This window comes from Argentina silus (genome assembly GCF_951799395.1).
Source record: "Argentina silus genome assembly, chromosome: 4".
Lineage (NCBI taxonomy): Eukaryota > Metazoa > Chordata > Actinopteri > Argentiniformes > Argentinidae > Argentina > Argentina silus.
In genome coordinates this window covers 1012501-1037627 of record NC_139658.1, presented here as the reverse complement: position 1 = coordinate 1037627, position 25127 = coordinate 1012501, and the positions used below count along the sequence as shown (strand labels likewise).

Sequence of the window (25127 nt, the reverse complement as noted above, 5' to 3'; positions counted from 1 at the left end):
CATGGATACGCTAAAGACCCGGCCTTATGAGGGTAGCTTTCAATGCTTCATCACTCTCTCTGTTCTCTTTCATACTCTGCCTCTCCTCTCCAGCTTCTCGTCTGCCTCTCTCTTTTCTCTGCTCACTTCTTCGCTCTATCTCCTCCACTCTCGCCTCTAGTCTGCTCGCACATTTTCTCTTTCTCTCTGGTTTGTCTGTCTGCCTGTGTGTGTGTGTGTGTGTGTGTCTCTGTGTGTGTGTGTCTCTGTGTGTGTGTGTGTGTGTGTCTCTGTGTGTGTGTGTCTCTGTGTGTGTGTGTGTGTGTGTGTGTGTGTGTGTGTGTCTCTGTGTGTGTGTCTCTGTGTGTGTGTGGCCCAGTGGAAAATAAGGTGTTCTCAGTTTAACTTTGGTGGAAGGGTCTCAGCCAGGAGTCTCTGGCAGGGCAGAACATTGTGTTAAACCCATGCCACCCACCACAAAAACATCTCCAAATATTAGCTGGAGATTTTTTTTTACAAGAATGCAAGTTTTCCTTCATCATTTCTCTGCGAGGTAACAGTGTTTGTGTAAGGGGTGGTTCTATTTGGATTGAATAAGTGAGACAGAGTTATGAATTGAGTAAAGGCTCATTTTCTGTATTTAAAGTTCTATATATTTTACTATAATTTAATTCCCCCAACATCAACACACCATCCTTTCCCCTTCATATTAGTTTAAGGAAGACAAGAAGAAGAGTTCTATTACCTTCCATGTTGCCGCATTGCGCCTGAAATATGCAAACATTCGCGTGAACCAGTTGTAGATTTCATTTAGTGTTAGCTGCCTTTCTGGTGATTCGAGTATTGCCTGTGAAAAGAAGACAGAGACAGAAACAAACATTTAACATTTAATTCTCTCAGAACAACCATCAATTATTCACACGTGGCATCCAGGTTGTGTGTGCTCTCTTGACAAAACACAGACAACAGAGCATCATCTGTCCCTGTGATGTGTTTGTACCCCTCACTCTTACTCCCCTGTCTCTCATTCAAATGTGCAGATTTGAATATATTCCTTTTGTCAGTGTAAATGAAGGGGAAGTAAAAACATTTCTCAGGCAGATTACAGGTCGGCAATTATGTCCGGCTCAGATTAATTCCTGAGATCAGAGATTACTGGGGGCTGGCGATAATTGACTGGCCATCTTTAAACAGGTTCATCCAGCTACTGTTGTGTGAAATGAATTTCACAATAATCATATCCACTGTAGTGCTTAATCAAAAGCAATTGTTATATATGGCCGTTTTTTGAGTCCCGCACGCATTCTTGCACTCATTTGCAGATGGTTAATCTTCTGCTGTGCGTCTAAATTGTATTTGAAATTTAACAAGGAGGTTAGAGAAAAAGTGGAAAATAAGCAGTTTGTGTCTTGGCTGAATATTTATATACTGCGTTCTCTGTTAACGACTGGACTCAGTGGAGTAGATTAAAGGGGCTATTCCTAAAGTGACAGATTAAATGCATTACAAGTTACCAGCTCAGAGCGGATGCGCCAGGCGCCAGCGGATCCTTACCTGTCTTATTAGCGAGGCGTACGTGAATGGAGGTCTTACTTCAGCGTTCATGTAAAACTCTTTGTTCTGGACAATATCTGTATATAGGGAACAAACAGACAATTTAACTGTGTTGACTATAAACATGCAAATTAATGAACAAGTGACAAATTATTTTGCCAATTTATAGTATACTGTATATATTTAGCCAGTCAGTAGCCATAGCAGCCATTAAACACAATACCTGTCAATGTGTGGGTGTATGTGAGAGAGAGAGATAGTGTGTGTGTGTGTGTGCGTGCGTGTGTATGTGTGTTGCCACACGGTACCTGGAGAGATGGGCATGTTGTACTTGTCCGAGTATCGCCGGCGCATGGGGCCCACGCTATGCAGACTGTTGGTGGTGATGACAGAGTGGACGTGGGACAGGGGCGTCAGGGGGGCTGTGGGGGTGGTGGGGGTCTGGGGCAGGCTCAGGGGGGGCGAGTGTGCGGGGGCCGTCTTGGACAGGGTGATGCTGGACACCAAGTTGAGCTGGGAGGGAGAGTAAACATCACACACACACAGACAGAGAGACAGGAGCTCCGTTAATTATCCACCGTCTCTGACGTCTCATTGAGTATGCTGATCAGAGCTCTAATTGGGGGCGACCCTGAGACTGAACCTTGAATGTTCCCTAAACGTTTTCGAAAAACAACTGAGGAGCCCTGCTCATCCGCTCTCCATCTCTGCCTCCTCCTCCTCCTCCTCCTAGATCTCCTCTCCCCACCACCTCCTCCTCCTCATCTCCCAACTCTCTAATTCACTTCCTTTGTTTGATCTGCATCCCCCTCTCCCCTCATGGACAACCCTCCCACCCCCCCCGTGGCTGGGCACCGTGGTGACTGGTGAGGGTGAGGAGAGATGGGCGGCCCCTAACAGCCCTGACAAATGACAGTGTGTGATTCTCACCTACCGCTGAGCAGCCACTAATAAGCCAGCAAGAGGAAGCAGCCAATCTGGGCTAATTACGGTGAAATTGTATTGTAAGGACTCTAATTAGGAGATGCTTATGGAGGTGATCTGATGATTAAACGCTGTATCTGAATGACCCCATCATCAGGGCTACGCTGGCGCAAGATGGCTCTGGAATATTGTGCGTGGAGAGGTTGGTTTTCTGTGTGGATTGGGGAGGGGAGGGGGGAAAGGGGGGAGGCGGGATATTAGTAATAATGGCTACAAGGTAAACTAATTAAGGCGAGTGCTCCAAAGGTATACCATGGCTTCCAGCAGCTGTGGTCGCTCCAAACAGTGCCAAGCCTCCACACTGGAGCTGCAGTCAAGTGGAAAATTCTAGCCTGACCCCCTGCTCCAGCTATTAATTTGCAGGAAAACTAATGACACATATACATATTCCCACAAAATTGTTCTAATTGCTAATTTGCCGAAGGAGGCCAGTTTCCAAATTAAACATGACTTCAGTCTGCAAGGAAAAGAGAGGAAAAAAAACACAGAGACAGAGAGAGGGAGAGAGTGGGCAGGAGGCGTCTCATCTTTGACAATCATTTGTGGATTGTGCTAACAAATTAATGAAATGTCAAGGCTGTCAATTGCTTTGGAGGTATCAGATGTCTAATTTTTGCTGATAATGGCGTGGGTGACAGTGGGGCCAGGGGCAGCCAGGTGAAAGTGAACAGACAGTGTTTAACATCTCACCCACCCCCACCACATGGATCCTCCACGGCCACCCAATTACCACAACCCCATTAACAGTCATTACCACTGCCATGGCCCACTTGATAGACAGGTATATAATAAAGAAATCTCGGCCTAGCACCACTGGTAAATTCATCCTTGACATGGCATTGAATTAACAAGGTTACAGCTAGTGTATTTTTTCAGAATTAATTGTATTCTTTTATTTGTACTCATTTGCATTTCTCTCGCTAAAACAAGGGGAATTTGTGTTTTCTGTTTTTCAGCATCAATAGAGATATGTACAAATGCATATTTATGTTAATTTGTAATTCTGAGGCTAACATATGCCTTTTGGCAGAGTTGTGAGCAAATCATTTGGATTACTGAAAGAGAAATGTATACAGTAGTCACTACTGTCGGAGTGTGTTATTCTAAATCAAGAACCAAATAAATCACCCTTGGGTTTGCATTTTCTGCAACAATACTATCAAAAGAATGGGCCGCTGACTTATTTTCCTGTGGATTAGCAGTCTTTGTTTCATGTTTCATCCATATTCCCTGGCCATAAACAGAGAGTGCCCTCAACAATAGGCCAGACAGGCTGGTAATAGCCTCGCCTTTGTTTCCCCCACCATTTGGGCTCACTCCAGTGCAGAGACAAAATGAGACTTCAGACAGAAATTAATTAAATGGTAATTGGTGATCTAATTATACTGGCTTTGACTCGCCAAGCTGCTAAAGAAAATAAACAAAAAGTCCCTCCTTAATTATGTACAGCATAAAAGGTCAGATTTCTGACAAGAATGCTTAGTGACACCGACTACAGACAGCCCCCCCACACAACCACACAAAGACAAACACACAAGTGCCCACACACGTGCACGTACACACACTGTTAATATGCTGTATTCTGTCGTGATCTTTTTTCAAGCAACAATAAATTGAATTTTATTCAGTTGACACTGTATGTATAGTATCGGTTTGTTTGTCTTTAATTATGACTAACTGTAAACCGGCTAAATCACATAACAGTATGTACCATATGGTGTGTACTGTGGATATGAGCTCCTTATGTATTGTTCGAATCTATAGAAGCAAAAATACTGAAAATAATAACATTTTTCATCGTGACTGAACGCACATCCCCTCCCACCCATTGTACAGTATACTGTAGTCCAGGTCTAACTCAGAGGGATCAGCCCTACTGAGGCTTCTAGAGAGGGCCACTGGACCTGACCTGTGTAATTCCCCCACTGACTCAGCCACGGCCAGACATCTATCATAGTATATCATAGCAGCTACCAGCATACACTGTAGCGCTGCTGGAGAATGCGAGTCTATTTATTTGAAGAAAAAAACAGCAGTGGTCCCCCAAGAGAGCTTTAACACTGAGCCCCTGCCACAGCCATTCTCATAGGCCCGTAGGGAGAGGAGAGGTAGAGAACTCAAGATGCTATCTGCCACCCCAACCACTTTTCATATACAAATGTCCCTGTGTCAGGGCCTTGTTCAACAGTCTAATCTACACAATCAGTGTGTGTGAGTGTGTGACAGAGGCACAGCTCCAACAAGCAGCCTATTGTCACTCTACATCTCCAGGCGCTTTATGTTGCCTGGCTGTGTGGAGCGCACTGGCTCTGCCCGTCAATAGCTCCAGACTGCCTGTAAATAAATGATTGAGAATGCGCAACGTGTTGGAGTAGAGGGGCTCTCTGTGTGTGTGTGTGTGTGTGTGTGTGTGTGTGTGTGTGTGTGTGCTGTGTGTGTCCTTGTATTCCTACCCCACAGTGCAATGGCTCTCATGCTTTTGGCACTACGAATGAACTGTCACAATGACTGAAATATGGTAATGGGGCCCCTTCTTAACCATGACAAAATACCAGAGATCCCTCAGTGCTGTATGTTAAGTGGTACCCCTATAAGATAAGGATTAAACCATACATGGTATGGCATGACATATATTAACAGTGATAAGTACTGTATGGGTCCTAAGAATATGGCATGATAATGAATCAAAAAGCCTTCACCATATGTTGTTTCACTGCAGCTTACACTACAAATACAAAGGTCAAGGAGATTTTTCTATTACAAAGAAACTGATATATATTTTCCCCCTTGTTATTGAGGTCTCTGTTGTCTCCCCGTACAAACACCAGTTCAGTCACACTGCTGAAGGCTGTTATCGAGTGTACTTTGAGTTCATCTTCTGAGCAAAATTGAATCTGGGATGTGAACAGATGTGATCAAAACAATATTTTCAGCTCGAGAGAGAACAGCTGCTTTTGTTTAGCTGATAAATAAAGAGATAGGAGGAGGAGAAATAAATGAATAAATAACATGTGTATTAATTAGACAAACGAGAGGAGCAGAAGGAGGAGAGAGACATATGACAGGACTGCTACTCACTGGCTGTGGGGTGGATTTGGGCTCCGTAGATTTGACGTGGAGATGAGTCATCATTGCTTGCAGACGCTCTTTGTCTTTCGATAGCTGTAATGAGGAGGGAAAAAGGCATTAAATCCATTTCCAATAAATGTTGTTCTTTCCAACTGCAGTGTTTGTCAGATATTCGGTATGAGGATTTCTCATATGCTATAGGCTGCTATGATTCTTTATCAACTGCTTAACCTACTTTTGAGTTCATGAGAGTTGCCACCTAATTTGTGTCTACCCATGACACCCTTAAAAACGGACCACTAGACCCATACAGTCTACTTGCATAAGTGTACCCGGGGATGCCGCTCCTTCAAGGCTGAACTACAGTGTGTCCCATTGGCCCTTAAAAAAACAACAACAAAAAAAACCTGGATCTCCCTACCTGTTTCTTACTGCTCTGCCTAAGATGCCAGCTCAAGTTATGGAGATATGCTGTGTTTTGAGATATGCTGTGTTAGAAGGATGTGTCTGATCAATTCTTACTAAGAGTCGCTTTCACTGACACACAACCCGAGCGGAAATAATGCCTAATTAACTGGACTTGTACCCTTAGAATTCTGTAAATAAGAATTGCTTTACCCTTGGTCAATTCTCACTTACTTGAACGATATTCAGTGACTCTATGTAAGTGGATAGTGCATGTTATAAAAGTGTCCTTGGTTAGTAACTAATAAATGAAAGGGACACTTAATAGAATGCTTTGTTGGATCTACCCTACAGTTTGAATGAAAATGTTCAAACCTTCCTCAAAGACACCTGACTCTGAGATGGAGGGGAGGTTTCCATTGTGACCACTAGTAGGGAAGTGATCAAACCCACCACTCCAGTGCCCCTTACTAATCCACACTAATGGAATAACAAAGTGTCCTTTTTTCCATAAGTGCATACTTAATGTATGTATGTGTGTGTGTGTGTGTGTGTGTGTGTGTGTATATATATATATATATGCTTCAGGGTCCCTTATAGGGAAGTATCAGACCACTCATAGGAGGAATTGCATTAAACCCCTTTATAACTAATATTAGTGAGAAAGAACATCTCTGTATTGTATGGTTCTCAATCGTAACCTTTCCGTTCAATAAACCCAGCTGACATTGAGGGCGTTCAGCGCGGCTGCTGCCTGAGCATTTCACCAAGTGTTTTATTGTTGGTGCCAAACAGTTAAAAGTCATAAATAACTTTAAAACCCAGTAAAATTCAAAATGTAATTATCTTCTCTACTTAGCCCCGGGCCCTTCATATATCTTTGCCTGGCTGTCATGCATACATAACACATTTTTAATGACTGGTTACTCACAAATGTACAAAATAATTTCATTCTTCCACCCCCCTCCATGTCTGACCCCATGGTTCATATCTGCGAGACAGGGAGGGGGCAGCAGACAGAGGAAGTGTCAGGAGAAGAAGAGACACAAATATTTGGGCCAAAACAAACCAGGAGACAATACCTGTAGTTCCAGCTGCTGTACGACCTGCATCTGCACTCGACACTGGGCCGTGCTCCTGTCATCCAGGGCGTGCTCATTGTTAAGATGCCTGAAGAGAAACAGAGAAAAAACAAACATTTGAGCTCAGTTTGTCTTTGTTTTTTACTGCAGCCTTTTGCACAAACCCTTTCATGCTTTATGTGGTTGCATGAGCTTGTAATTCCTCTGTAAGGGTATTGAGAACAGAAAGTATAAAAGGCTGGTGTAGACAAATTAATGGGTAAATATTGTGCAAAACTATCCAAATATGACCAGGATTTCTGTAATAATATCTGAATAACCTGAAAAGAAAATACTATTTTAAGCAAAGAAGAATGAAATCCACATTTCGTGAGGGGGCCATATCTGCTCAAACTTAAGTTCAGAGATAAGAAAAAATTACGGGGGAATTTCAGGTCGGACTCGTTTAGTAAATGATGCAGTGCTCCTCAGTGCTCCCTTTCTTTTCAAAGATGGCACCATCCTTCTCTGGGTGGCAGATTCTCCTTCTTTTTGTGGCTTTTTCAGTTAATTATGTCATCAAGATTAAGAGAACTCAAATGAAGCCAGAAGTAAAGGCAAAGGACAACAAGAAGAAGAGAGATGGAATCTGTCACAAACTTGAATTATGAATATAATTATGCATGATTATTTTATACTGCGAAGATGTTCTCTTTTCCTGCACGTTTATAACTAATCTAAATAAGTAGCTCGCCCGGCAGCAGACAGGTTTTTTTTCGTGATTTATATAAAATGGTGGAGATAAGGTTCACGAGTGAAGGAAATATGATTGGAGGATTTTTATCAGCCTCCGCATGAATTACTGTTTGAAAATGCTTATGCAGGGGCATTTCATTAATCATTTAATCATAATCCGAGCAGGATGTTTGAACTGATTTCACAAATACCCTTTCATTTCACTACTTCATTATGCTCGCTAATGGATCCAATATATTATATATATCATAAATTATATCACATCTTCGGTGACCATGTAGGTCACTGTCACTAGGCATGCCTCTATGCGCGCAGCACAGTGGCGTCGGCGGAGGGAAGAATGGTGTGTGACGTGCCTGCCTTCTCAAATGCACTTTTTCTGTCATTTACTGCAAATCAAAAGTAGCCAGACCTAACCGGGGCATGCACAGTGGCAGCCCAGGCTGATGTGATGGGCCAATAAATCTGAGGACTCCCTGGCAGTTTTGTTGTGGAGCGATTGCTTAACATACAGACAACACGTTTGTGCATTAAAAACACCCATACACACACAAAACAGACATATGTAAGGCGATGGAGAATTGATGGTGTTCTGCTTGAATGTGAAGGTTTCTGGTCTTGGCGGGGGTTATTTTCAACCTTGAGGAAAATGATTTAAACCTTTTCTGGAAAATACAGTGCTTTCCAGACGGCCCTGTGATTGGATCTTTTAGACATTTTTGGAAATGGCCTGTAATGTACATTCAGTATTTCAAGTTAATTATTTTGACAAAAATGAGAAAAGGCATATCTGAGGAAAGCGTGGACGATAACCGTTGCTGAAATCAATTCTGTCCACTCTGGGCTTCACATTTGTCTGAATTAAATAACCGGCCATTTAATTAAGTAGGTTGGAAAATGAAACTGGTAAACATTACACACATCTTACTGAATGTAAAAGGGAAAAAAAAGAATAGGTAAAGACGTTTCAACTTCAATTTAACCGGCATAGACTGCATTTTCAATGAAGAGTGCCTTACGTGATGAGCTTTGGAATTTCTCTGTTCACAGAAGCCATGTGCCCTGCTCCTTTTCCTCCTTTGTTACATTAGACTTTTTTTCTTCTAATGACATGGAGAGTCACAGTGCATAATTAATAGGAAATGAAATATTCAAATGGCCCCTAATGCAGCCCTGCGAAGAGTGTGTGGACACGGGGGCTTGGGATACGGGGAACTGACATCGAAAGAGACTATGAACGTTGGCATGTGTCACTTTCTGGACTTCAAATGACGCAGATTTTAAAAGCTTTCTGGCAGGATGACAGTCCCTAATGTAAATTGCCACAATAAAACAAGTTAAATAGACATTCTTTAAACAGTCAGCTTTTTACATATCTTTTAGGGTGCCTTCCTTTCTTTCGTGTTTTTAATTATACGCACTGGCTGAACTTGGACCAGCCCTATGCCACATATCCATTTAGCTCATCATTGGGTTTACTTGTATGGGTTCCTGTTTTCATTGTTGTCAGTAAAACTGTTTAGTACACATACAGTATGTCCTCCAGCAATCAGATTAACCCTGCATTTAAAATATTTGACAATGCTGTAGAAATTTGCTGTTTACTACAAGCCCCTCTATTTCTGAAAGATGGTCTTACAATCTTTAATTTAATTCTTATGTAACATGATGCTGTGTTCAACTATCACATTGCCATTACAGTAGCTGGTTATTATGAAATGAGTGACTGTCATGTTGAATTCAGCTTCTTGCAGAGCATCACACACACACACACACACACACACACACACACACACACACTCAAACACACACACACACACACACAAACACATACACACACACACACACACACACACCTTTAGAGATATGAAAAACAGCATCGTCTTTCGAATACTCAACACACAATATCATTTCTAAAGCGATCCTCAGAGTGCGTTCAGATGTGAGAGTCACTTTTACGAGCGCGAGAGTCGGAGGGTGCAGCACTAGAGGGCAGTGCAGTGTTTCACTGGCTTTGACCTTTGAACGGTCACTGAAGAGGGGGTCTTGACCCTCATAAAAAAGACCAAGCTTTTCTATGAACTGAACCCCACCCTCTCAGCACTGAATTGAAAACAGGAATAGGATTTGGCCCCTTTTTATTTATCAAGATAGTGCATGTAGGTATGTAATGTTTTCTTTAAAAGATAGAATAAATATGCACACAGTTTAAAACAACATTTCAGTCCCGTGTTAGTTGTTACTGTTGGCATGCAGAGCTGAAATCTGGTTGACGTTAGTCCTCCTCACCTTCCTCACTCTGGTACACAGTGCTCAGTGTTCTGCTGACTATACACACACTGTCTCTCCTGTCTCCTCTGCTTCACTCTCAACATATCTATCCACCCTAAAGTGCCATTTCAGAGGAGTTATTAGTACATGCCTGATTTATTCTTTGTTTTTATTTGTGATTCTTTTTGGGAGAGTTGGAGTATCAGTCCCAGGGCTTCATGTGGAAGTGCTTAAGGGTTTGAGAGTTAACACCTTGGTGAGCTGCTCACACTCTTGCCCGCTGTTAAACAAAGGCGGCTTTGTGGAGACTCTCTCCAAATGTTTTCTTAACATGTTCCAAGCAGTTTAGGCAGGCAACTAAAGTAAACAAGATGTTGCCATGATAAAAACACTTGTAAAAACAGAGCAGAGTGCACTTAGAAACTTTTTTTCTAAAGAGAGCTTTACCGGGCATACAGTTTTTAATTCCTTTCACTTCTATAAACAAAGGGTGAGGCAATGTCAGAATACAATAAATAGTGATGGATTGAACGGGACACTCCCAAAGCTGAAATGAGAGGGGCAAAAAAAAAGGACATCTGTTTGCTAATTTGTGATGTTAAGTCGAATAACTTGGTGAAAATGTAGTCTAAACAGAAAAAAAATACAGCATCAAATCAAACTTTCTTTCTTTGCTTTCACTGGAGTAAACACAAATCCGAGGTAGCTGACATTATCATCAAAATGATCTCAAAAGTGGTTGCCGTGCCATAAACATTTTAGGACACTTTTCAAAACAAACTTCTCTCAAAGTGGCTGTGCTGCGTAGTGTAAAATGAGAAATGAAATCCAGAGTTTTAGCAGAAAAAACCCTCTGCCTGGCTACAAAGCTGGCTGTTCCTCCACCTATCTCTCCTGTGTTTGTGAGGAGACCCCTATGTGCCCTGAGCGCTTGTTTTAGTTTGGGCCCAGGATAATGGAATTGTGTCATATCTTGTTTAAAGTGCGACTAATCCTGGGCGACAGAGAGCCATTGATCTGCTGCCATAGCACAGATGTTTTCATCCTCTCCGTAGCCATGGCGCTGTTATGTGTTGGATTACCCAGAGAACACTGCACACAAGGTTGATTAGTAAACCAGGGGCCTGGCTCAGACAGGGAATCATACAGGAAAACAAAGGCCCAGTTCAGAGTGGACATGAATTATAGAGGAAATCTAAGTTCTGTTTCAGTGGGTCGAGTGGACCCTCTGGTTTATGATTTATCTGAATCGATAGCATGACTAGATCAGGCCAAATGTGAAGAGTGAACAACAGTTAGCTCTGGTTCTGATACTACCAAGTGAAATAAGGGTAGACTTGTTTTGTTGCACAAAGTGTGCATAATGTGTCTTTGAGATACAAAAAAAAGAGAAAGATAAAGAGAGAGAGAGGAGGAGGAGAAAGACAAACAGACTGCATAGAGAGAAAGAGAGAGTGAGTGAGAGAGAGACAAAGAGAGAGAGAGAGAGAGAAAGACAAGCAAGAGAAAGCCAGAAAGAGCTGAGTGAGGAGAACGAAGGCACACACACCAATCCCTGTCCAGTGACAAGGGCAAACATGCGGAGCGCCCTGAGTGTCGGCTGCCACAGATAAACATCCTCCCGTTGTTTGTTTGGGAAAAACGGCCCCAATCACCATGGGGACAGCACTTATCACAGGAATTAGAGGCCCATGCAGTGGACCGGAGGAGACCCCACCCCAGCACCCTCACAGAGAGGGCCAACAACACACTGCAGACCTATACCCAGCACCCACACTCAGGAATAACAACCAGGTGCACCTGTAGTGCCACTGAGACAAGGAAGAACATGAGAGCCATTATTGGTTCAAGCAATGAGAGGAGGGGGTAGAGAGAGTCTGAGGAGACCAACAGCATAACACTGACGGAAATGCAGCCTGAAAATGCTGCCACTTACTTTAGGAATGAATGGAAGTCATCAAACACTGCCTCGCACCCAGGCCATTTGCACACCCCATGACCGTAAAGAGGGTGACTGTGGGGAGAGTGGTCGTCTAGCGTAGATCTGGAAGAGAAGAGGACAGAGAGAGACAAACACATTAGTACCACTTAATTAACACTCACTATGTGAAAGACCTTTACTATTCAATGTAACAGCAGTATTGTAGTGCCTTAGTTCAATAATTCAGTTAGACATTTATATCGGCAACATCTAATCATTCAGACGTTTCAATGGCATGTGACCAAAATGAATTTGTTGAGCATGAGGATGTTGGTGGATTTGGATAGAATTCCAGTGTGCATGTTGTCTCTACAAGAAACCGTCTTTGAATTGACCTTTGTACCTTGGGCAGTGTGAGATCTGTGTAGCCTTGTGATCTCTGCTACCTCTTTGCTTGGAGGTGGGGCTCTCGCAGGCCCCTATGAGAGGGACCCAATCAATATGTTATTATTTAGTGTCAGTGACTGGAGTAGCAGCCCACTTTGATCCAGGCAGCCAGGAGTTCCTACAGACGTGGGTCCTCCTGCCCCGACCAATGAACCATATCCCAGAACCCACCTGGAGAAACGGGCCAGTCCCACAACAGGAAGCCCCTAAAGGGTGTGCAAAAAATATCACATTCCAACAATTGATTGACGATTGATTGCATGGCAAATAAAGCATTATTTGTCAGCAGGGGCCCACAACACACACACCATCTGAGGAGAACTTACAGGTACAGGTTCACAACAGCAGTCTAAATACCAGGACTGTCCCCCAAAAAACTAACGAGACAACATCTTCCATATGTCGACGAGCGTGGAGAACCGGAGTTATAACCACAACCAGTGTATTGTAACAGCCTGCATGTAGACAGTGTCTTTAAGTGAGTGAGACAGACTGCCATATGGACAGAGGCACTATACAAGCCACACAACTCTCAGCTACAAGAGCCTGGGGGACTGTCCTATATCGCTACCACCTGTGCTTCTAGTGGCTCTCCAGCGCATCACTGCTGCTCCTAACAGGCCCGCTTATGTAATGGACCCTTCTCCAGGAGGCTGAGAGGGAAGAGGACAAGGAGAGATTCATTATACCCAAATCCCACAGCAGTGCTGTCGTTAGGGATTCATTCTAACCACCATTGTCTGATTCATATGGATATTCTCCCTGCGTATTTTTTTCCTGAGGATGACAGTTAGAAAAAATTCTCCTTGCATTGTTTAGCCAATCCTAAAGCATTACAGATGCACAAAGATGTCTGTGAATTAAATCAATCTAATCGTGGTGTGGCAATTTTGCAGGATTAAATACGCCGATGTTCAGATTAAAATCTCATTTGTGTAGATGTTAGTACGGCTGTACCTCAAGTAGGAAATTTAAAGGGTCGTCACAGGTTTCCTTGTGTTATAATTACTTGCTTAAGAGTTCACATTGTTCATAACATGTGATAATTGCATTGCAATTAGGAAGCAGTGAAGCATTCATGAATGTGGTTAGCAGTTTTTTTTCCCTCTCAAAAGTCAGAAATATTTTTAAAAAATTCAATTATGAATTATGCATACGCATTAAAACCTCTGTTTTGATACAGCTAATAAATAGATGGTAGAAGATCTATTATAATGAGTTTTTAACAAGGAAATGTGTGGACTGGTGAATGTAGCGCTGATTTTTAATTTAAAGAGATCCTTTTTTAATTCTTTCCAAGCAGGCCTGTTGGTTAATTCTGTATTAATAAGATATTGAATTGTGGAGTGCGCTGGGACTCAGCGAGCACAAAGCTCTCTCTGAAGGGCTGGCGGCAGAAGTGCCCTTTTAAACGGCGGATGACTAAACAGTAGTAAATGACAGAATTTACACCAAATGAGCTGCATTAGTGTAATAGAAGAAGTATGTGGGATTCAGGGGGTTTTCTCCCCATTGTGACCTCATTTCTATTCAATACTAGAAGAGAGAGAAAAAAACAGCTCCTCCTCAGATCTTCTCTCAGAGTTAAATTTGACTCGCACCCTCTGCAGGTCTGTCAGGATGCTATTATTGTCAGGCAGCCTCGGGGAAGAGAACTCTAATGATCTTGTAACAGCAATGGGGGAAACCATGTCATCTGGCTCCTTTAGAGAGCAGGAATGAACAAAAAAAATAAAAAACGCCTCTACCTAGGGAATGTGGTCAAACCTTCCAGGTGTTGCGACGTGTATATCCCAGTATGACCAACAACACACTGCAGGCAGAGACACAACCTAGACAGCTATGAGTGGTGTGTAAGTGCACAAAATATGATCTGTCTATTTTTTTTAAGGTAAGATGCTTTTGGGTCATAAACAATGCGTGATCCTGGGGGATGATACACTGGCAGTCTGGATCTATTGGTACCAAACAGAGATGGGATTGATGTCTAGTCTACCACGCTAGGTCAGAGTCTGGACATGATCTGTAGGGCCAGTCATAACACTATCCCTCTCTGTGTGAGGGTATCGATGACTCCTCCTCCTGCTCTGTGGCCTACTGATGCTCCCTCAGCTCTCTGGATCCCAACTCCATTCCCTCCTCCTTCCCCGCCACTCAAGGGTTTTTTACCCTAAATGATTTAATTATCATTTTCCTGGTGTAAGAACAAATTAAAGGCAAGAGAGGGGAGTGTCGTGCCAAATCAGATTATTTATCTCGATTGCTGAGCTGAAGTCCCTGAGCTGTGGTTACTGATGGTTGCTGGGAAGTAAGTGGGCCAAATGCTTTGTGAGGATGCTCTCCCTCTCCCTCTCCCTCTCCCCCTCCCCCTCCCTCTCTCTCTCTCTTCTCTCTCCCTCTCTCTTTCTCCCCATCTCTCTCACACATAACCATCACAGCTCAGGGATGGGAATTAATGTCAGATACAGATTGGAAGCATTTAATTTAAATAAGCAAATCATTGAACAAAGAAGACCTGGCTCACAGGGGTATTTCTCCACTCACATCCCAGAGCTCGGACTGAAGGATAACTGACTGACTGACTGACTGAGGAGAGGGCTTAAGTCATATTGGGGTATGTTCAGACAGACTCCCAGTCTGTCCTGCTATGAGTGAGGGCTCTTTGAGGCAGCTAAAAGCGGGAGCGCGCCTTGTCTCGGTGTGCCGACCGGCAGTGATTGAATTTCTCCTCCTTCCTTTAAGACGGAAGTGCAAAGCCTGCGAATGATGCCTGTGGATGCACTTAAGGTTTTAGTTGCAGGCGTCGCTGTGCCTGGGCAGATTTTATATGACACATGAAACTAACTACATGGTACTTAGAGGCTGCTGTAAACCAATCTGAGGCCAGTCGGGAAAACAGGCCCATCAGCAGAGAGCTGTGTTTCTGTTGCATGACAAAAGGACTTGCAAAACCACATCAATTAAAAGTTCATTAAGTTCAGCGCTGGGAGGATGAGTGGATGCTCTCTATTTACACCGTGGCCTGGCCCGGCCCAGCCCAGCCCATTATCTCCAACATGATTATTCAAATCCCAGGATTATAACACAGACGTTTTCTCATAGCCTTGCATGGAAATAATCATACTTAATAATATTACATTTTTTCCCAAGGATTCTGATTAGAATTGAGTCTGCATCATCAAAAGAGAGGGAATAATGCTCTTGATAGTTCAATGATTTAAGCTCATGGAAATTAACACAAGCAATGATTATTGGTTGTATGAATCTAAATTAGCATCATCCAGTTGCTTAATAGGGAATTCTTCATGCCCATTTGATATCAGTCATCTATTGTTAATTCCACATTTGGAAACTTTGTGTTGCTTATCCACAGCACCAGCACACAGGGAGACAGGGAGAGAGAGAGAGAGAGATGGAGAGGGAGGAAGGGAAAGAGAGAGAGAGCGAGCGAGCGAAAGAGAGCAAGAGCGGGTGAGAAATCACCTGCTTGGCTTTCTGACAGATCTAAGATACTGGGTGAATATTCAACCCCAGATTGCCTTCTTCACTGGAGCGTGTGTTAAACTGCTGTTGACGTCTCCTTTAATCTCCGACAGCGAGCGCAAGGCAGAGGGGGCCCGGCTCTCACACACGTCTTCTCCAATGTTTCATGGAGCCCTCAGCTGGGACTTGTTGTTCCTCTCTTCCTACTGATGCTCTTGTTGTTTGTTCACATCTAAGGACATGTGATGGAGCGAGCGTGTCAATATCCTCCCCTCCGATTAGTCTTCAGCCACACAGCACAGCACAGCACAGCACAGCAAGCTGGGGCCTGTGTATACTGTCAGCTGGAAGCTTGGAGAGGTGTCACAGGAGCTCCAAATATGTGTGTGTGTGTGTGTGTGTGTGTGTGTGTGTGTGTGTGTGTGTGTGTGTGTGTATGTGTGGTCTTTATATGTAATGTATGTGTGTCAACTGTGTTCAGGGGATAGTGTGTGAGGGACAGAAGATCTTCTAGTATTTCCATGTACAGTAATATCTACGCAAGATGTGGATATTGTGTAAATCTTCATATTAGGACCATACAAAAAGAAATACCACTGAACATGAATACCACTATTAGTAAAAAAATATTTTCCATCCATTTTCCACATCAGACAGTCCCAATTCTTTGTTGTAGCAGAGTGAGTGACACTGTCAGTCACGTCCTTCATGCTGGCTTGCCTCTCTACACAATGAGAGAGGAGCAGCAGCCTGTGTGTATGAACCCCTCCTTACCTCCCAAGGTCTGAGGGATTAAAGTGCTAAACGTGTTTTCATCGGCATTGCTTTCATAATGACACATAGGTTTTGATCACTGAAACACAAGTCAGATGTTATGCAGTGAGCTCATGGTGCCTAGAGGCTCCTCGCTAGCAGTTCAAAGATCATGCCTCAGTGCAAAAAAACAAGTAAACGTATTGGATGCCAAATTAATTCCTTCCTTAAAGACATAGCCACGGTTTAGGGAGATTTACTGAAAACCTGCAAATATCATGTCAATCATTCATCTAAAGAGGGTATGTCTAGCTTAGATCTTTTCAAATAGGAATACATTCCTACAGAGGCATAATATATTAACAAACAGTCCCTGTTTCACATGTTTCCATTAAAGTAAGCATGTGTTTTAGTTATTTCATATCAATTATGATCATTATGTTTCTACTGAAGGCTACAGTAAATTAAGCAGAACGTCAACATTTGGTTACATGTCTTTTGTACTGTATGGTGAGTGTCAAAAACGTTATTATCCAGAGGGGAATTGAAGGTGGCACGGGTGTGTGTTTTTCTGTTGTTGAATAGACGTTGGTAATTTTAATTTTATTTAACAAAATAGAGCCAAAGTCACAGCTGCAGTTTCCTAAGCGCAACTGAAATAATAGCACCCTTGACCCCCTAATTAATAGTATGCTGATCCCATTTCCATTACTCCAATCTTTTCTCCAAATCACTCCCTGGCTCCCAGGTGTTCCCCTTGAATCCCCAGCTGGATTCAGACACACAGAAAAGGCCCTGTGTCTTAATGAAAATAATAAGGTACTTACAAACTGTAAATTAATATTCATCTGTGGGCAAAGCCCTATGGGAGCATGTCCATCAACTCAGGCCCCTTCAAGGAATTGCAATTTTAAATGGGGATATGTAGGCCTCCTGTTTGCTTTAGTCAAAGATGACAGTAAAAAGTATGTCACACCTAATGAGTTCCAGTTGGGTCTTTTTTCAGGAAAACATCTTTGCCTAGTTGCACTCCAGTTTTGAAAAACTGGTCAGATTGAAGTGAACATAGTAATCTGTGGTTTCTTTCATGTTAAATGGTAACATATTCAGCCACTGTGCTCTGCTTGGAAATATATAAACCTATTGTGCCAAACAGCTTATTGTGAATCTGTTGGGGGTGGGCAAAACAAAAGAAGCCAGCCAGCCAGACAAGACAGGGAGGGAGGTACTCACACTTCTCTCTTGAGAGAATGGCCCATGTACTGGCCATTGGTGGAGGCGTGCTGGTTGAGGAGTGGGTTCTTGGGGGTCGCCGGAGAGGACAGGTCCAGGCCACGGTGGTGGTGGTGGCCATTGTTACTGCTGCTGTTCTCCTCCTTCACGTGTGCGTTCGTCACCTCCTTCCACAGCTGCTGCAGCTCCGCTGGAATCATGCCTGAAACAAACAAATTGGATAATTAAATCAATTAACAGCTAATCCAACTCTCTTCGTCACATAATTAAATCAAAGGGTCTGTAAACAAAGCCGAGTATTAATTAGAAAATATTCCACTACAGGGTAATGCACTGAGAGCACTTGCTCCCCCCCCTCCCCCTTCTCCCTGTGATCTGAAGCGTGTTTGTATACACAAATCCCTGGCATTCACGCACATTTCATGCCCACAGTAAATAATTAACATCCAGACAAGGCATGAAATCTGAATAATCACCATCGTTTCTCCAACAACAAAGAGGGGAGAACACACACACAAAAAAGTTTACAATAGCAACAATTCAGAAAAACACCCCACCCCACCTCTTAGAGAAACAGGACCCTGGGGTAATATTCTCAAAAGCGCATTAATGTGCAAAATACTTAAAGCTCTGCACCGCCTCCAATTGACACAGAAGAGTTAAACCTCATTTAACAAGTCAAGCACACTGCAGCTCACACAGCCCTTTGAAAAAAAAATCCCTTGAAGACAGAAGACATTTCTTGTGTTGGAAACACATCCACGGAGCTTGTTTTCTCTGTTCCTGACTGACAGTGATACTGACACCCTAGGCGAGATTGGGGATGAGGAAGGATAATGCTGTGTTTGTACACCCCAGTTTCCATGTATGAGAGAACCCAGTCTTTGTTTGCATACAATGTATATGTGTATGTGTCCATCTATAGGGTGTCTGTTACCATGCAGGAGAAGCCTGCTTTCATTTGACATAAATGAGGCTAAAACTAATAAGAAAAATAAGATTCAGTCCCATAGAGTATTTGTGCCATTGGCCATTTGTATTGTCAGTCAAAACCTATTTGCTTAACCCACATTTTTAATAGCATATTGAAAGATCCAATATGGGAATGTGTGCAAATTTGTATTGGGGTATTCAGATCTGTCCTTAAATAAGCCACATGTTTTAAACATACTGAAAGAGCCTTTGATATGTGGTGAATTAAACCACCGAGAGATGGGCAAGACCACTCGTTTAACATTACAATTAATTAAATCCATTCTCAAAATGAGCAATGGCAAATGAAAGATGATTTGCACATGCTTATCTCCGTGGGTTTATATTCTCTGGGTTTTTTCCCTCCTTTTCTAATCGCCGGCTCTATAGATACTAGAAGTGGCTCTTTCAAGCACCGGATCGCAATTCATTGTGCAAAATGCTAAGTCTTAATTTATTCCTGTTGTGGAAAATAACTGTGAGGTGAAGATCTCAATACGATCAGCAAAAATATTTTTAATTTGATAAGCTACTAAAGATTTTAATTATGCTCGTAATGGAGAACATTGGCCTAATGAGGCGGAGGGCTCCAGAGAGACTCAGGGGCTAAGAACTGTGAAATGAGTCTGATAGGATTGCTGTAAATTCACACTAGATCGTTTGCATATCAAAGAGCAGGAAATTATTGCAGGACAAATCAATAACCTTTCCACGTTCCAAGGAGTGTCTTCCCTCATTTTAATATTCCTACATGCTCCCTCTACTCTGACTATCTGTATTCTCTTCTTATGCCTTCATGTACCTTAATCATAAGACACAGCATATGCCAAATGTTTCTATTTGTATAAAAGCATGCTAATCCATTGGGGTTGTATGCTTTCCAGTTGCCTTATTAAACACCCATTGTGTTCTGATGTTGGAAAGTTTTCGGTGATGGTTTGTGTGCGGATGGGGAAGGTCAATGGCGAGGCGAGTGTCCTGTGCTTCGACAGCGGGAACAATCATTTTCCCCCCACTTGGTGCCCAGTGACAGTGGGCGATGTATTTTTAGCCTGTGTGCTTGACAGGGCAGCCTACTCTCCCTCAATTACCCACCAGTCCTGGTGACCCCGACACCACTGTTTACTCAGATAGAACCGCCTAGGATAGACTCGTTTGATGAGAGAGGTAACGGAGTGGGACAAAGCTGTCTCCATCTCTCTGTACCTCCTTATTTCTCTCTATTGTCCTCTTATTCGTCGTACCTCTATTCTCTACCACCCCTGTCCTCGGTGGATCTTCATACAATGGGTCGTTCACGACAACCCATAAATGACAATAAAATACAATCACCTGAACATCTCAAACAGTATTACATTCTATGTTTGGACAAGCTGCTTCTTATTGTCTTCCTGAAGAAGGCCCCATCTGATTACAATGGTAGACATAATAACATTGATCTGTAAATCCTTTTTTTGGAATCCCCAGTCTGTCCATTTTTAAAATGCCAGATTGGTTTATCTGTCCTTTTTCCATTTTTCAACACAACTATTCCACTCATTATGGGTCGGAAATACAGACAAGCACTTTAAAAAATGTATGTTGTTGGGACACTTGATTGATCACCGGCCTCCCAACTCAATTTTACCTCTGCAGGTAGCTCTGGCACCCAGACAGGCCGAGCTCTTCAACCTTTTCCTGTCCTTGTACCTCCATACCCAGGTGACCATGTTCAAGCAAGCAGAAAGTTGATTTAAGGTTCATAATGACATCAGTTGCAGGCCATCATCCAGCGAATAAAAAATAGCCCCAGTGCTCCTGGCTCTTTAAACTCTGCTGTTACTCTTCACACACAGAGTCAATACCGTGGGGGGACGGTGACACCACTATTAGTTTATTGTTCCATCACGCGGAGACCTCTGGTGCACCCCTGTTTATGTTCCTGTAATCACTGGCCTGGTGATATGCACCCCTTAGGCCTAAAATATGTTCCTTTCCTAATGCTGCAGGAACTATTACCAGTAACACACTGCTGGACAAATCAATCACTGACAGGCCCGGTGTATTACCCACCGCTGTCCCTGATGTGTTGCTGCACATCGCTTCATGCTTCGCCACATTCTTTGCTTTCATATTACCGACAAATTTGTCTTGTCACTGTCCCATTGCCCTCTCCTGGACAACTTAACTGATGTTCTCCTGCGATGAGAGCTCAGTCTGTTACAGAGCGGCCTGCGAGGTCACGGGGCCACAAAACCACCCTTTAGCCAATCAGGGCAGGCACAGAGAGGGGCGAGATGCAGACACGCTCACACACGCGCACACGCACGCACACACACACACACACCTGGCAGCTGCACCTGGGAGTGCAGAGCGGAGCGAACGCTGCAGTCTCACTCACTCCGAACAGGTCAAGAGGAGAGGCTTTTTTTTGGGGGGAGCAGAGGAGGGGCACTGGATCAAATTTATATTTATGGGAGTTATATCCTCCCCAAACACATTGTTGTAATTTATAACAGATACTGTCTGACCGCTTCCAAGACTTTGAACATTAATGTCAAAAGAATTTACCGCAAGAGAAACAAATTAAAGTCCAGATAAAGAGAGCAATTGTTCTTCACCCCAATAGCACTCTCACAGCTTATATCCAATTACTTCTATCACATTTTGGTAATGATATCTCAATATGATTCCTCAGTCTGTTTGCAATGAAAATCTTTATACTGTCTCTACCAACAAGCATGAGACCATAACCAAAAAATCTAAACAAACTATGTTTTAAAAGTACAATATTTTCTGAGTACACATTACATGCCTTCTCATTCTAATCTCAAGCTGCTGTTGGGAGCGGGACCCTTATTGGTGAATCTACTGTATTGTTTCAGAACACCTTGAATGCATGGCCAGAGTACAGCACAATAGTTAACTAATGTGATATGAGATTTAAATCATTAGATTTCAATAGCTAGCATTTCAAATTAAGAAGAAAAGCCTCTATCTCTGATCATGGCCTCAGTGTAAAAGTCATCCTAATTCATTGCCCCAGTCCAAACGCATAATCACCGAGGTCCAAACAGAGCGTAGTAACTCATCATTCGTGTTGCGTTGCTGCTAACTACATTGCTGAATATTGTAGATTAGATCTCAGCTTTGTAGGTCTGGCCTGCTGATGCATGAAAGAGTTTAGTGATGTGGAAAACAGAAAGGTCATCAATAACTTCAAACAGTCAAGCAGAAAATGTGTAGAATAGGAAACTCAGCCCCACCATGATAAGTGTTTTAACAGCTGTCTTACACACAGAGTTAACCACCAATGGTTTCCAATGGCAGCCTAACCAGGTTTCACTGAGTAAAAAAAAAATCTGGAACTAAGCAATACTCAGTTCCTCATTTCAGTGTTTGTATAAATAATGACAAAGATAAATGATATCATCCTTTCCATTGTACTGTATAGTATCCTCTAAAAAAAACAGGCGGCTCAACACGTAGAGTAAGTGTGAACTGCAATATGTTTGTGGTCAGTTATTGGGTGAGAAAGCCAGAGGTATTTGATGACACAAAAAAATGAAGTGTAAACAGGATGTTCTGTAACTGTTGTGCAATTCCATTAAGTACATTGTGCCTGCCATATCACTGGGGTAATGCTTTACTCAAAGGGTGTGTGTGTGTGTGCGCTTGCCAAGTTATCTGACACATGGTAATTCAGCGACTTACACTAACAGCACACCAGTCGTCTACGCCTGTGCCTATGGCAATCGTCTGCTGGTGGATGAGTGATTCCCTACACAGTCCAAACAATAACACAACTGTACAAACTCTGTTTTTGTTTGCCCATTACCTAAGCAGCCCTCCCCTTTTCCTATCGCCTTATCTTGTTTTTTCACAACTGTTTGTCTTCGTGTGGAATGAATAGTCTAATGTCATGTTCCAAACCTGTATGAAGAAGTCTTTGTCATGAGGGCTGCTCCTTAAGAAAATATTAAAAAAAATAAACAAATAAAGACAAACTTCCTGGCTAAACAACAATTATTGACTCACACTACACCCTTTATGGCAGGGAGATTTCACAATGAAAAGTTCAGTGGCAGTTTAGTAACAATGGAGCCGGTCTTCCTCTTTACTGAGGAGGGACTGCCACTATTTCAACAGCCATCATGATGCCATCCATACGAGAGGGCATGGGTAGAGAGTCCAAGGACAGAACATGGAGTATGCTCCATATCAATCATTTACCCTCGCACTTACTGAGGATATACTACAGTGTAAATGTGACTTGGATAGGTAGGGAGCACTGCTAGTGTGGGTTTTGATATAGTATGATGTCCCATTGGGAAGAATGGGAGAATGCATCTGTAGAGTGAGGGAGTGAAGGGGGAGTTCGAGGGAGCAGGTACTGTAGACAGTGTGTATAGGGTAGAGGCTGAGGCAGGTGCACAGGCTGAAGCCCTGCCTGGAGGTGTGGTAGACAGTACTCACCCTGAGTGAGCGAGTGCAGGGGCATGGCGGTCTGGCCAGGCTGGATGGTGAGAAGGCCCTGTCTCTGGAGGTTGAGCAGGTGCTGCTGCTGGAGCTGCTGGACCTGGAGGAGCTGCTGCTGGAAGGCCATCTGCTGGGCAGACACCTGCTGCTGAGGAGCAGACACGCAAACGTGCACACGCACACACACACACACACACACACACACACACACACACACACACACACACACACACACACACACACACACACACACACACACCATGAGTAAACGCACTAACAGGACATAGACATATGTGCTAGAGAAAACACAATCCAGTATCCTGTTCGTAACCATCTAAACCAACATTGAAACATGCAATTGTGTGCTGAAACCTAATGTAAAGTAGACACCTAATCAAACATACTGTACTGTTCACATTCAAGGTACCAAGTGTATACATACTGTATCAACATACTGTATGTGTGAACATATGTTCTCAAAAACCTCATGGAAACTCATGGAAACCCACACACACACACACACACACACACACACACACACACACACACACACACCGCCTTCTCAGTTCCCACACTTACAGTATAATCACACGATACACCCTCAGACATTCCACACATAGTGTGGCTTTGTCTCTGCACACTTAAGACAGGTACAGTATACATCTCTCTCTCTCTCTCTCTCTCTCTCTCTCTCTCTCTCTTAATTAACGAGTAGTCAGGAGGCAAATGACAAACAATGAAACAACATAGTTAATCATTCATAATAAGAGCCACAGGATTTTAATTACACCCATTCATAATTCAGCAAACAACGTGTGACTAAATCAAAGTGTTTAATAACCACACCAGCTACTCGCACAACTGTCTCAGGCGCGCGCCACTGAGCTTGGGGATATGTTTCTGCCCCAGTGCAGCAAGCTGAGTTGAAACATATAGAAGAGAGTGGCTGAAGAACACACGTCTACTTCACCCTAGTGTACTACTGCATGGCTACAGTAAGAGGGCGGGGGGGGGGGGGGGGGGGGATAGTAGAGATACAGTATGTCTACTGAGATACTGCGTCTCTTTTTGACTTGACTGACTACTTCTGTTAAAGAAGAACTTGCCTCTGGAAAGTGAAATGTGTGAACACAAATAGGCGGAAGGTGAGAGTAGAAAGGAAGAAGGAAGAGAGAGAGGGGGGAAGGAGGGAGGGAGGGACGGACAGAGAGACAGAGAGAGAGAGAGATACTGTAGTGCTGTGTAGTCAGAACAATAAATAGGAGGAAATTATCTAATATCCCCAATCGTCTCAGGATCAAAACAAATGGGAGATGCTATTTAGATAACAGAGGAGAGGAGAGGGAACATTTAACCCTTCAATTAACCTCAGTCTCAGCTCAACTATTCATGTTCAAATCAAAATATGTTATTGTTAATACTCAAAGAACAGCAACAGCACAGATAGCGATCAATCAAGACAAAGCCCACCTTGTCATGTTTTTTATGATGAGGACGGCCAAACAAAATAAGCATGTGAGGCAGGTTCAGGATATTAGGGCTGTATATGAGTATACAGGGGGGAGGGGGGCATTAGAAGCGAGCCCGGCTGCCAAGCTGCGCACCGCACCCTGTTACCAAACACAGGATACACCACTTTGTTTACTTCTCACAATTGAGTGCATACAAAAAAGGTCTCAGTGCAACGTTGCTGTCAGGTCACCCGCCGGTGTGCTGAACCGCTGAAATAGCCAGATAAAACGCTCTCCCCTCCGCCCGCCCTGCTCTGCCTGTCAAAGGTC

At 43.1% G+C, this 25127-nt stretch overlaps 1 protein-coding gene across 8 annotated transcripts in view; it reads right to left on the bottom strand.

Annotated features, from left to right (window-relative positions):
- Window positions 1-25127, bottom strand: part of foxp1b (forkhead box P1b) — a 141643-nt gene that overhangs the window by 9548 nt on the left and 106968 nt on the right. For 7 of the 8 annotated variants that reach the window (XM_083668297.1, XM_083668302.1, XM_083668300.1 and 4 more), the window contains 8 exons: window positions 23344-23494; window positions 17917-18118; window positions 12016-12123; window positions 7074-7161; window positions 5596-5679; window positions 1842-2046; window positions 1534-1610; window positions 725-826 (listed from right to left, as the gene is read on the bottom strand). In XM_083668297.1, the coding sequence (XP_083524423.1) occupies window positions 725-826; window positions 1534-1610; window positions 1842-2046; window positions 5596-5679; window positions 7074-7161; window positions 12016-12123; window positions 17917-18118; window positions 23344-23494 (1017 nt within the window). The remainder of the gene's footprint in view (window positions 1-724; window positions 827-1533; window positions 1611-1841; window positions 2047-5595; window positions 5680-7073; window positions 7162-12015; window positions 12124-17916; window positions 18119-23343; window positions 23495-25127) is intronic. The other variant, XM_083668301.1, reaches the window with a different exon arrangement.